Here is a 14,627-nt window from a genome sequence, read left to right on the forward strand (position 1 = left end):
TTGCCTCTGGATTCAAGCTAGCCTGGCTGATGAGTGGTGTTACCCCAAAACCGGCCCTAGGATGCTGGTTTCCGGTTCAGGGAAGACCTGGCTAAGCTGTTTGGGCTGGACTGTTCCCATGCGCTCGCTCCTGCTCATCTTTTTTCAGGACCCGCAGGATCAGCGGTAGAGACAGGCATACTTATAGGAGCTCAGAACCCCTCTGATGCAGGAATGGATCACCTACAAACGCACATAAGGAAACTCTAGTGCGTAAGAGACAGACATGGTTTTCGGAGGTCTACCACATATATACCTCACTGTTAGAAGATATTATGTGCTCCGTGCAGATGTAAACACAAGTCTTACTCATCCAAATAAGACCTGCCCATTTCACCTGCCCTGCTATTGAGAGAACCTGCCAGGTAATCGATTGTCTGCATGATCCTAAGAAGATCCAAACACTGTCGCAGCATCTCAGTATCCAGTGGTCATTGGACCCACTTCTGTCCTGCTTGTTGCAGTACCACATAGAAGTAGTGTTGTCTATTAGCACCTGGATAAACCAACCCTTGATGGAAGGCAGAAAGGCCCAAAGGGCCTGATAGATTGTGCGCATCGCCAAACAATTGATGTGATGGTGCTGGTTCTTGACAGACTAAAGGCCTCTAATTTCCACATAGTCCAGGTGACCTCTTCAACCTCTGAAGGAGTAGGGAAGAATGGTCTGCCGTAGTGCCCTGCTTAAGTGTCCAATACACTGCCATTTTGGAGCTAAAAATATCAGCCAACATCAGTACAATGAGTGAGTAAGTGGTCTGTGACCTTATGGTCTTCATTATGGCCTAGTATGCTTATAAATAGCTCTGGGATGCTGTGTCCAGAAACAGAATGGAGCCACAATGTGGGCACTTGTGCCACCTGCTGGCACACAAGGGCCATTGTAAAAGTTTCCAGATCCAGGCACATGACATGCCGATCAAAGTATTCATCATAAAGTATCATATAAGGGAGTATCAGTATCACTTCAAAACTGCAAGCACTGTATCAGGCTATTCATCCAACAATGCAGGATGACCTCAAGGTTTTGACTTACTAGAAGCTTCTCTATGTCTCATAACGCTGGATGGTTGAACTAACAAAAATGTATTTCTGACATCGCAGTTGCATCTAGTACAGGTGTTACTTTTAATTAGTCGGAATTCGAAGTGATAAAATTGTAGATTTGCATGCAGAAATATTAGATCCATTATCCCATGCAAAAGAGTAGAGAAATCAGTCTTGGAGAATGGGGACTGACTGGACTATCTGCAGATATGACACTGGGTGGATGGTCACAAAACCGGCTTACTGGTACTAGGGTTAAGACTATTTCCAAAAGCTTTTGAGACTTTAAATTATTATCTCTGCGGGCAGTCTATACCACATACAAGTGCCACACTTGACGTATTGCAAAAAAACACTGCAGCAGAAACAGATCAAGTAATATGAGAGCAGCTATAGAGGGCCTGCCAAGATACATGAGAGATTTGTACATCGTCGGGAAATACAATCTACATTAATGAAGAACTGGTACATGTCACCCAGCAAATAAACCAATATACCCAAATGCTGAACTGAAATATTTGGGGTTGTGATATGAAGGAGTGAACCATGTTTGTAGCGCTCTACTAGATGGAGGGGTTTTGGGGGGTACCTACTCAAAGAACACCCAGAATTTCAGATTCTGGGAATGAGACACCCTAGGATAGAAGGGATGAAGTAGCAAGATAGTGCTTGTTGCTGGATGTGCGCGGAAAAGACTAATCCAACCATGTGGAGTATTGGGCCCATGGACTGTGAGCTTGTCTTGCCCTGAAAAGGCAGACTCACTTTGCTTAATGATTCCCATGAAAAACATGAGTGATAAGACAACTCTCTCTGACATGTTTGCTCAAGGAATTGGTGAGAATATGTCTCTGACGCTTAAGGTGACTTTGGTGTGCAGATTAGCTCACAGTCCCGGTTTAGTCGTTGTTAGAAAGGGAGGTCTCTAGTCAGCAGAGGTAGGTACCTTTGTCCAAATAGGGACCCTTGCTTCTAGTTAGGGTAAAGGTGATACACTTCTAAAATAACCCCTGCTCACCCCCTTGGTAGCTTGGCACGAGTAAACAGGCTTATCTCAGAGGTGGAGTGTAAAGCATTTGTGAACACATACAGTAATAGCGAAAACACTACAAATGGACACCGCACCAGTTTAGAAAAACAAGTAATCTTTATCTAAACCAAAAGACCAAACGACAAAAATCCACAATACAGTAATACAAATAGGACTTTCAGATGTTAGAAATAGTTTAGTTCAAAGCAATGCAGATGCAACACTTTTCACACAAAGTACCTTGGATGCGTCACACAAACAAAACGGGCCGCAGGGAAGATGATGCATCGGTTCCTTACACTCAGGTTAGATGATGCGTCAGTTCCTTGCTCAGGGGGAGGTGATGTGTCGGTTCCTTACTGTAATGCAGAGTAGTTGTTGATGTGTCTGTTCCTTACTGGAGAAGAGTTAATGAGTCAATTTCTTACCGCGTGAGGAGTTGATGCGTCTGTTTCTTACTGCATCCCCCAACGATGCGACCGACCTGGCGACCCGATGCAATGCGACGATCCGGGACGATGTGAGGCCTTGTGTTGGGATCGATGCGGTGACTTCGGAGGTCATTGCACTCGATGCGGTGTGCAGCGATTTCTTGAGCCGCAGCAGGCGCTGGGACGGTTTCTTTGGCGATGCATCGTAAAACCGGCAGGGATGCGTCATGCTTCTTCGATGTTGCATCGATTTTCCAGCTCCCGGCAGACAACATTTCTCTAGAGGCCCAAAACAACAGCAGGCACCTCTTGTAGGTCGGAACTCCCAGCAAGGAAGGTCAGGGGAGCTGGTGGTGAAGTCTGTGTTCCTGAGACTTCAGAACACGAGGCAAGCTCAGTTTCATGCCCTTGGAGATCTACCTCAAGATGACAAAGCAAACAGTAAAGTCCTTTTCTCCTTTCCTTGGCAGCAAGTAGCCACTTCAGATCAACCCCAGAGAGCAAACCGCACAGGGGCAGTATTCTTACTCGGCTTATCTGGCTTTTCTCCTTGGCAAAGGTTCCTCTTAAATTTCCAGAAGTGATCTAAAAGTCTGGGCCCCACTTTTTATACACAACAATCCTTTGTTCTCTGAAGGCAGAGTGTCTGTACCTAGCCAAAACCAGTCCTGTCCTCACTGATGCAGCTTCCCGGCAGGAGGTGGAGACAGCATTGTTGAAGGTAGACCAGGCCCATTCAGGTGAAAGGAAATCTCCCCCTTCTCTAAATGCAACCCAGGTCTATTCAGCCCAGCCCTGACTCATCAGACTTCTGAAGCCGCGGGCCCTCTCCAGCCCCTGTCATCCAGAAGTCAGACATTCAATACACAAACCTAGCGGAGGCACACTGGATGGTTAGGCAAGAAAATACCCACTTTCTAAAAAGTGGTATTTTCAAACACAGAATGTAAAAATCACCATCACTAGAAGATGCATTTTAACATTCTGAGTTCAGGCATACTAAACTTTATTTTTCGACCTTGTTCCCAGGGCCAGTTAGGTTTTTAAGATGTTCTAAACAAACTCCACATTCTGTCCTAGGGGAACAGGTAGCCTTGCAATAGTGAAACACGAAATTGGCAGTATTTCACTATCAGGACATGCCACACACATCAGGGCATGTCCTACCTTTCACACACAATGCACCCTGCTCACAGGGGTACCTTGCACCTACCTTAAGGGTGACTAATATGCAGAAAAGGTAAGGTTTAGGAACTGGCAAGTATGTGCACTTGCCAAGTCAACATGGCCGTCCAGACTGCACACAGGCTGTGCGATGGAAGGCCAGAGTTACATTTTACAGGATGCTGCATTGGGTGGCACAATCAGTGCTGCAGCCCACTAGCAACATTTTATTTACAGACCCTGGGCACACAGTGCACTATACTAGGGTCTGACAAGTAAATCAAATATGCCAATCATGGAATCACTAATCCATAACAACAATTTACAAAGGGAGTACTTGTACTTTGGCACTGAACAGCAGTGGCAAAGTGCCCAAAGCATCTGGACCAGCAAAACGGTATACAACACAAAGCAAAAACACAGGAGGCAAAGGCAAAAATGCAGGGGAGACCCAAGCCAATGGTGCCAGGTGTAACAGTTGTACATTATTGAAGGGCTCTTGGATCTGTTGGGAGTGCAAACACTGTACGCTTGATGAGGAGTAAACATGTGGGTGTTAAGCCTTTTCCTCCGTTGGATTCAAGGGAGGTGGTCAAGTGCGGCTAGATTTAGTCACAAAGTATACCCAAGTAGTAGAATGAGTATTTGCCTACTTTTGGGGTGTGGTTACTTCTCGTTTTAGTTTGTAAAAATCCAATAAACTTTAGTTGGATGAAATTAGAGGACATCTCAGAAAGTTCCTACACATCCTACGACAATCCACTAGGAGGATAGTTGTGCAGGGTCGAATAAACTCCTGTCTAGATTACGGGATTTCTCTCTACTTGGGGAGTCCAATATACTTAATAAAAAGACCAAGTTGTCCAGAATCCTTAAAAAACAAACACAAAAAATAAATAAAAAATTAGCCAGACCAGCCCTAGTAGCCTTTTACTGACTTCTGGCTCAGAGAATTCTCTTCAAGGCTCTTTGCATCGTATATCGGCCCATCCATGGGGATAGGCCTACTTATCTGTTGCAGGGAGGCCTTGCCAATCAAGTAGTCAAGAGCTCTTGTCGGTGCCCAAGGTCAAAAGAATGAGAAGTGGTGGCCGCTCCTTTGCGTATCTTGTACCCAAGTTCTGGAACACCCTCCCCACCTCCCTCAGAAGTCATTAGTTGGAAGTCTGCTTCAGAAAACGTCTTAGAACCCATCTTCTCAAGTGGGGGCTTTAGCCAAAAGGTTCATGCAGATATTCAGGAGAGGTGGTTGAATTAAGCTCTGGAAGGCTCGATCGGGTAGCTATGCGCTATATGAAAATAACTAAATTGAATATCCAATTGCTCTTCTCTCCAACCTACCCACAAGTAAAGAAGTAAAATGACCTTTAAAATATTATATACTGGAACTAAACATTGCTAAAAGTACCAAGATTCCCCTTTAAAATGTAATACCCAAAGCATTCTTTCAGTTAGGTGCACCGTAGGATTTATTGATATAATTCAACGAGAAATGGGAGGTAGGTTCAGCTACAATAAAAAATAAAAAAAAACTCTACTTGCCAAAAGGCAGTACATGGACCGGATTGATCTAGAAACATATTTTAAGATATGAAGAACAACGTAAAGTTAACTGCACAATGATCTATCAGGGCACAGAACTATGTTCAAATGAAGACAAATTTTAGAATAAAAGCTATTACAAAGAAGCCTGTATGAAGCATATTCAAAAACATTATGCCATTATAACATTACCTTTACTAGGGGTCTGATTACACACAGTGCCCAGAGGGTACAGCGGGAGTGCACGCCGAATAGTGCGACTTCATGGTATTGAAGAAGGGCCTGCAGGCTCTTGGACAGTCCCTTCTATAGATAGTGATGGTGCACATGCAATGCCATCACTATTTTCAGAGGGCATTCCCTCATTTGCACAGAGACATGGCCCCATGAAAATAATGGAATCACTTTGCCCCGGCATACAAACTGTATTATGTGCGCGGGTGCAGCAGCAATCCAGCCTTTAGAAGGAGCACTGTTAGGGTCCCCCCTGCTGAGGGCAGCCCTCCTGAGGAGTAAAGGGGGTGCCATGGATCCCCCTAAAGCAGGCGCAGTCATTCACTAAATCCGTCTGAAGGGGGATCTGTCCCCTCGCTAAATGTAGGCATCTACCACCTGCACTGTGAAACACAGATGTAATCAGCCACTTTGTATTTCACTGAATGCGCTGCCCCCAGGGTCTGCAAACGTTCGTGGATGACCTGGCGGCAGGTCATTGATTGAAGTAGGCAGTGCTTAATTTGAATCGGTGGTTTCCGGTGCTCAGAACCAGCACTTAATCATCAACAGAGGTGCTTTTCATGAGCACCATTTAAGGACACATTCATTTATGGTAGGCACCGGGAGATTAAGTGATTTGCCCAGAATCACAGGATGTTGAGCCAACGCAGAGACTTGAACCTGGTTCCCGAGCTCAGAAGTCGGCAGCTACGCCACATCCTCTCCTGACTTTCATGGTTAGTAGTTGGCTCTGTTTTAGGCAGTGCTAACAGGAGAAACGGGCTGGTGCAAGCTGCCTCCTGATAAGAGCCCCAGCACTTATTTTCTTTATTACAAATTAACCACTGGTTGTAGGACACATTCTTCCGGTTTGCACCAGCTCAATTGCTTAAAAGTGCCCCATAGCTCAAACAGTGCACCCTTTATATAATGCAGGCCCAGATGTTCCTTTAAGAAAAAAGTGTATTTTATCTTCTCTCCCCCAACCTAACAATAGCCCTATTCCCAATATTACCTTTATAAAAACCCTCATCATCACTCTTCTAATACCCTGCCCAGACCCTAATCCTAAATCTAGATGTAAACCTTGCCCTTTACAACACAAGTTATTTTTAAGCTATAAATGCCTTTTGCCTAAAAATAGTCCCTTTCAATGATTTTCTGTTTTATCTACATTATAGTAACCTAATAGTAAAATGTATTATTGATCCATACTGTTTTTCATGAAGGTCTCCTCGTAGTAACATAATTCCTTGTAGCACATTAGCATCAGCCCTGGGTATTGCATTTTTTCAACTGTAAATATCATAATCAAATCATGGTTAATTGGTGATCTATTCATAGGGCTAAAAAAACGTACAATATCAACCAAAAACTAATGAACTTACTTGAATTTGATGGGACGCCTTTCAGCTGCTGAACCAAAGGATTGATCAATTTTCCCGCTTTCAGTTTGCTTTTGCTCACTCTTCGCCGCCGGCCACTTGGTGGCGCCACCTGAAACAACCCTACGTTATGGGGTAATGGCTTTCCAAGTCGAATAAAGAGAGCCTCGATTTCATTCTTTTGCTGGGATTGAAGTTCTGCAATCTCCTTCATGTGTCTAGGAGGTAATGAAATAAATGGCTAAATTAAGGCTGTGCCTTTTGGAAGATGACTGAAATTCATTCCATACTTCATTCTTGAGCTAACTAAAGTAAACTTCTTTGTATACAAGCCCTGCTTGACAGCAATAGGTCTATGCTGTCATGCTGATATTTACAATAACATATCTCTGTAAATAATTATTAAAATGGTGGAAATCCAGGTAAGTACTGACTTTGGAACCGTGCATGACCCAATGTGCAACTTGAAGACCTTTAATACCATAATTAGGACATTTCTCGGTTAGATAAATGGAGGGAAAGTAGCTAGATACCTCTATATGTACTGTATCTGTCACTTCATGACACCCTGACTAGGAAGTCTTCAGAAGAGGCAATCCTAAGGTCTCCTTAAGCAGTGGTTGCGGTCATCTACAAAGGGGGTGGAGGTGGAGTGGGGGGGGGGGGGGGGAGGGGAAGACTCGTGCAAGTGCAAGTAAAAAAAAAAAAAAAAAAGTAAATTCAATTAAATACTTACTGAGTCCTCTTCTATCTTGAATTGCAGCCCAGCCACAAGGAAACTCCCTTGACCAACCTGGCACTGCTCTCATGCAGCATGCAGCATGAGAGCAGCGCCCTGATTGGGAGGTGTAGGCTCACTCGGCGCTCCACTTCACTCGGGAGGCCTGCACTTGCTCTAACCTAGTTGTCTTAAGACAGCTGGGTTGGAGATGTTTAAAGTGTGCATATGTGGCTGGCCATTGCAAGACGGCCAGCCAAAAAGGCATGCGCACTTTAAACACTGCTTATAGAGTCCACCCTCCTCCCTACTGCTGTCACTCAGCCGGCCCAGTCCCATTCAGACGCTCTGTTCAGGACGGGGGATGAAAAATAAAATAGTCATGAATATCTCCGACCCGCCCTTTAGTAGACAGGTTTACTCGTAGATAGGTGCTTCGTGATGCAGGAGTGGCATGTCAATAGCAAAACCGGTATATGAATACAAAATAGAAGACGCGAAGTATTTATAAAATAGTGAAAAGGAATCAACTAAACATTAAAGGAAAGCAGAAAATGTAAAACGGTCAAAAAAAGTTATAACTATTTTCAGTAAAAGTCAAAGTAAACAACTGATAACATGGGGAAAAGATGCAGTAGCAAAGTCAGAAATTGTGTGACAATGAAAGAAACTAAGTTTGGAAGAGGGGATTTTATAGAAGTACTTAGGAGAGGGGTTAGTCTAATTCAACTGTGATTGAGGCTGAATTTTGGTCTTGCTACAGAGAAATCGATTACCTTTACACTTTAAAGCTTTATTGAAGCATCATACTCTCCACGGACAGTCGACTGAAATCTGCATCTGACAAAACTAGACAGGTTCTGTCAGAGGTTTCAGAGAGGAATCTTGAACAATAGTTAAACGTTCCAACCAAGAGCACCTGGTAAACAAGTCAGAAATGCAGGTCTTCAGGCTGAACTGCTTCAGTTTTATTGATTCTGCTGTTCTAGATCTATAAAGTTTAGATCTCCTCTTCAGCAGGTAATGGTAGAAGCCCTTTCCTCCCAGTCTCAGGGTGGTTACATTATTACATACCAATGTCCTGGGCCGCTGTTGCCTATTATTTTTTCCTAGCTTGCATTGTAAGAAAAGGCTAGAGCCTAGAGAACTTCTACTATGAATAACAAACTATTGAAGTGTAAAAATTGGGAAAGGGTAATCATGCTCAACCCCTAGTTGCTGGTCAAGCCCAACCATTGTTTCTTCCAGCAAGGACTGGCTAAACCCAGTGCCCAAAGGACAGCTATGGAATCAAACTTATTTATACCTTTAACAGTATCAATAGATTTGGGTAATAGTTTAGAGGCAAGTCAGAATCACAGGGTAAACCTCGAAGATCAATGTCCCACACATTCCTATTTGGTTATTTCCTTTCTGGAAAGCCAACTATCTGCACTGCGTGTAGCTTTCCACAAGCAGGACACATCCTCTTTCTTTTGGTTATGAGCCTGGCAACCCTGGAAAAAACCAATGAGTCTCTAAAAGATGTATCTGTTTTTCTCCTTTGCGAGTTACCTTCTAAGAAACAGACATTTTTTAGAAAACCACATACCTTCCCAGAATGTTGTTCTTCATTTAGGACATCCTTTTGACTCCCATTATGTGCATGCTGCTAACCAAACCTTCTTTGGAGCCATAGGAGCATTTATTTTTATGCTGTTGCTAAATTAAGTGCTAGAAGTCTCAACCAATATCCAAACATGTTAGTTCTGCATTAATGAACTGTAACAGCTCCAGAAACACTTTTCAGGATACAACTTATTGCAATCTATTAGGATGTGTTACAAGCAGACTTCAAAAACTCCCACTCTTCTAGAAAAGGTGGTAGCCTTCCCTAAAAACTTCCTGTTTATTGTTTGCTGTGGAAGCGTGACAGCTACCTGTCGTAAAGTAATGTGGCAAGTAACATTAAGTTACTATATAGTATATTTTGCTTCTTTCAGTTGTTGAACTTGCTGTAGCATTTCATTTCCATTAATATGTATCCAGGACGATCATCATGGAACTCCACTGTAGCAGTTTAGAGGATTGAAAAAAATGAAACATTTTCTTTAGGTTGGCTGTTGAGTCTTTGAATCAGCTGACGCAATCCAGAATTCTAGCTGAGTAATTCTCAGCATACCCTAGTTTGATGGCAGTATTATGACACAGTGTGACCACCTCCATGCCTTACCCAGCAATGGTGGTGGTACCAGGAAACTTGGGCGAGATGTGATCTCCTCTCTCCTAGGTAACTGAGGAAACGGAAGTTGCTTGCTCAGACCGGTGAGGCAAGTATCAGCATCTTCATTTACAGCGATTTCTCTTTACCAGAGGGAACACAAAGCTGTTGTTCATTGTCTGGAACAAGAGTATTGCCAAACATGGTATCACTTAAAAAATGTGCCAAAGAGAAAGCGTTGCAAGAACATTCTTCCAGTTCTCCAGTGGTAAAAAGCTGAGAATTACACTTTTGTCACAAAACCCAACTTTATGGGACATTTTAGCTATGTAAACAAGCTGCTGCAGCACCTTTCATGGTCAGAGACAATTCTACATCTAATACACCTCATGTAGAAATCTCTAGCCCTTGTGATATGCTGGAAAATACAGAGAAGGAAACAGGAAGCCACTTCATTCAGGATCCTGACCTGGATGAGATAGTCCAAAACTAAGAAACAATCCATCTTTTCCAATGTCTACACTGCAATCCGAGGACAACCATTTATTTATTTATTCAATATTATAAGAAAGAACCAGAGTCCCTGCCACTCCATGCTGAAGTTCACAAGGCTGTAGAATGAAATGGCAAAACAAACATTCCCATGTTTTTTAAAAATCTAAATGATATATATTCTAGAGGTTTGCTTTAAGAGGTGTTCTTTGATTTCTTGGCCGCTTTGGTTGCTGTGCCAGGATCATCTATTGCAGCTAAGAAACAAATTTGGATTAACCTATTGTGGAGGAGACTGAAAAATCTTTATAAACAGGAACAGTGGTAAGCAAATAAATTAAGACGATTTGAGCTTGGGGAGAAGTACGGAAGACTATTTGTATGGAAAGCCAGTACAAATAGAGCGAGGAATGGTATACAAGAGCTTTATATTTAAGGGAAACTGGTCATACAATCAAGAAAAGATACAAGAATTAATATGTAGTACATTTCACAGCTTATATTCAGATGAGACATCAGCCGAAGCGCGAGCGTTAGGAGAATGGTGAGTGGAAAGGAAACTCCTGAGACTGTCTGATACAGAAAAGAAGTTGCTGCCAGGGGAGATAACATCCACATACCGATTCAAAACCCTTATCAGAAGTAACTTCGATTTTGTGATCAGGGATAGCATTGTTGTTTCAAAGTACTTCCCTTTCGTCTACAGTCAGCCCCCAAAATGTTTATCTCAGTCAAGGCAGCTGTGGTGGGTCCGATTAATTCCATTAGTAGTAAAGTATTTCCATACTTCGATAACTTGCTAATTTCCTCTTCTTTTCAAAGGCATGCAATCAAGTGATAAAAGTATGCGATGCCCTTTGGAACCATAGCTCTCTCATCAAAATAAAGAAACCCCAACTGATGATTTTATAAGACCTTCATTGTAGCTGTCTTCAGGACTGATCTGATAGACGTTTTTCTTCTCTCGATATGGGAAAAAAAATAGATGTCTTTCTAGACCTCTCAGCAAGCCGTTCCAGACAGCTTGAGAGTAGTATAGGGGGATATATAGCTGCGTCCTTGGTACTTCATCCTTAGTCAAGACTATCTTAATACTTTAGTGAAACATCTTCACTTTTGGACTCTGACCTCTCAAGATTACAAGGCCAGGAATACAGTCCAACTAGCCCTCACTCTAAAAGTATATTCTAGTCATTAGAAGACTTCTGAGAAGTGGTGTTCTCCCAAAGGTTTGCAACCCTACTATTGTGAACTATCAAAAAACCTGTCTTTTTTGATGGATGGTTTTCTGAGATGGTTAGCAGTATCCACTTTGCATAGCCAATGGGCAGTTATTCAGAGGCTCGCAAGTATAATCCATTTGCTTTTAGGCTATTATATAACTAAATACGTTCTATCTGCAAAGACTGGTGATAAATCCTCCTGCTGCACCTTGGGATTGACCTTTAGTCCTACAGATATTACAGGAATCACTTTGTGAACCGTCAGAGTCCTGATTTTAAATTCTCATAATTGGGTGTTCTATTTGTGATTGCCATTTACTCAGGTAGGGGAACTGGTGAGATTGCAGCACTGCTGATCTGAGAACAAATTTTACATTTTTTTCCTACCATAGTAGTTTTGAGGCCTAGTCTGGATTTTACTCTGAAGGTTCCATTATCTGTTCACTCTGAGCAAGACCTGGTGTTCTTGTATTTTCCATTTTCCTTCTTCTGCATCCGATGCTTCAATCCACAAAGTTGATGTCCACACAGCTTTATATGCCTTACCTCAAGAACCAAGTCTTTCAGAACAGAGGTTTGGTTTGCCTGGAAATCATGAATTTTTAGACAGTTTTGGATGAAAGGCAGTACAGGATTAATTTTAGATGTAATGTGAGAGAGTTCCAAGTGGCAGTGACAGTCAGAAAAGAGCTTGAGAAGATCACAATTTTAGAATGTCCAAAAGAAGCATGTTCTTGCTGCTGGAAAGTACTAGGCCTCCAGAAATATTATGTAAATTAGCTATACGAGCTTGGTCCATCAGTAAGGGGGGTTTAGCGTGTGAGACAGCAGATCTTTAACCTTTATCTAAGCATCTAGCTGAAGCCAGTGAACTTCCTTTAGAACAGGGGTAATGCAATCACGTGTTTCAACCATCAATTATGAAGGTTGTGGAATAGAGGCTAGCCTTTAGATTGACACAGTGTTAGCTAGTAGATCCTCTGGGATGGTATTTCCCCCATCGATTATTGAAATGATTAGGTCATGTGCTGCTCACTTCAGTTAGTCATTCGGAAGAAAGCACTTAATTCTCTTTAAATGGTAAAAGTAATTAGCTCTCTGAGCAGGTTTGTTCAACAATGGTAGCATAGGAATGGAGGTTCAATCCAAAACCGTACAATTTTGATAGAAGCCAGGGAAGATGGTACTCAGCCAATATCTACAAGTTCTGTGAACAGAGTAGGATCCATTTTATTCTTGAACCTACAGGAGAGTAGTAGAAATATGGTCTTCTGAGGATTACATTTCAAGCAACTGACACCCATTTGAGTCATTTCTTTTTACCTCTCTATAGTATGAGAAGATCATGGTTAGAGGAAATCTTTATATACAGTTGGTTCTCATCTGCTTATCCGTGTAACTTTTAGTCCATGCTTTTGCAAAGCTGCTCAACAAAGACATCTCAAGGAAAGAGTCTAGCTTTGCAGGATGCTGCAGAAAGCATGACATTTATTTTGGTTGTGACCTAAAGTTCCCCAGTATGAATAATTAAGAGTAGTCTGACGGGAAGAATCTGAACTAGCTTAGCACCATGTAGATGTAAAACATCGTGGTCCACAGTGTTGAATGTCTCCTCTTCCTGTAACAAATCATGGATGTCATCCAGTACTTTTAACATTGCTATTTCAGTACTGCTCCCTTCTCTAAAACCAGAATAGAGTTGTATTTTTCATTTGGATCACAGGGCATCTCTCAATGGTTTTCCTCAGCCAAGGTAGGTTGTTAATCTTCACTATTCAGAGTCCTTGTCTTCCTCATCACAACCAAAGTTTCCACCCTCCCTGCCTAAACTTTAAGATTGATTTCCTATTTTTGGTTAATCAAGGAAATACAGGAAGTGTTTAGCAAAAGCTTCTTCCTTTCCTACAGGAGGTGGAGTATCAGAAAGAGCCATATTGTAATGGTGGGCTATTTGTAAACTTGAATAGGTTTTGCTGAGAATGGAGGCAAATTTCCCAGGAGGAGAGGACTGCGACGAGAAAGACCAGGACTCTGAATAATGAAGCTTTCTGTAAATACTCTGCTAATTACACCACATTAACCCATGAGTTAGGCTTTCAGTTACTTTGCTTACAGGGAACAAGTTGAGTTTCATTTCTTCTAAAATAGTAGCCATTCCTGAAATCCAAAGAGCCTAGATGTAAATACATTGTGAGCCCTAAACAGTGCTAACCAGCACGAGCTCAGAACAAATTACCAAAATATATTTCTTTAGGTACATCGTATCACCCGCAGGACTATCGGATGAAAAAAATCCTGGTATTGTTTGGGAGCTGGAACCAATTTTGGCTCTGAAGAAAGGTGCAATGTTACGATACACAAGACTAGGCCCCAAGGCTCAGCTTGTAAGTCACTTTACAAGAAATGCAATTAGGGGCCAGCATCCGTTATATATCAACAGGTTATGAGAGTAAGGAAGTTAGTGGAGAACAGTTTAACAAGGAAGTCAGTTCAAGTCTGAGAGAGCAGCTGATAGTCTGAGTGAGCTGGACCTGAAATAAACAGGCAGAAGCACAACACATATGAGTTTCCTGCAAGTCAGAGTGAGTTTGGATTAATTTAAAATTGAGCTTAAGAGAGAATGGATTGATTCTTTTCATTTATTTACAAACCTCTGGAAACAAACACAGATTGTTAAAGAGCTAAACATTTTCTAGTAGCTAATTCTAAAGATCCCAATTGCTTGCAGACTCATTTTAGCGTATGCATACTTGGAGAGAACAGATTGCTATTCATTTTATTTTGGGACATTTTTACACACTCTGACTAAAGGATTCTCATGTATGAACCGTCAGTCATTTAGAGAGAGCAGACGGCTCTGAATCACTGCCTGCAGGGAACAGATTCACACATGGAAGACATTCAGACAGTCAAATATAATTAGCTGAGCATCTGAACTATTTGAATCAAGTCCCATCACCCTGACTTACACACATACTACATGCCATGAGCATTAGTAGGCCAAAGCGGGTAATTAATGACATTGGTTCTAACAAAGATAAATCCCTTGGATACAATCACCTAAAATAATAATACATATATTTAAATCCTTGCGGGCTTTCAATTTAGAGGCATCTGGAGAGATTGCTGTGATGCCCAGG

At 42.1% G+C, this 14,627-nt stretch overlaps 1 protein-coding gene across 8 annotated transcripts in view; it reads right to left on the reverse strand.

The window, feature by feature from the left end:
- The window catches only part of WNK2 (WNK lysine deficient protein kinase 2), a 647,264-nt gene that overhangs the window by 167,410 nt on the left and 465,227 nt on the right, over window positions 1-14,627 (reverse strand). For all 8 annotated transcript variants that reach the window (XM_085624584.1, XM_085624585.1, XM_085624586.1 and 5 more), the window contains one exon: window positions 6,858-7,072. In XM_085624584.1, coding sequence (XP_085480710.1) covers window positions 6,858-7,072 — 215 coding nt within the window. The remainder of the gene's footprint in view (window positions 1-6,857; window positions 7,073-14,627) is intronic.

The sequence above is a fragment of the Triturus cristatus genome, chromosome 9 (assembly GCF_964204655.1).
Source record: "Triturus cristatus chromosome 9, aTriCri1.1, whole genome shotgun sequence".
Classification (NCBI taxonomy): domain Eukaryota; kingdom Metazoa; phylum Chordata; class Amphibia; order Caudata; family Salamandridae; genus Triturus; species Triturus cristatus.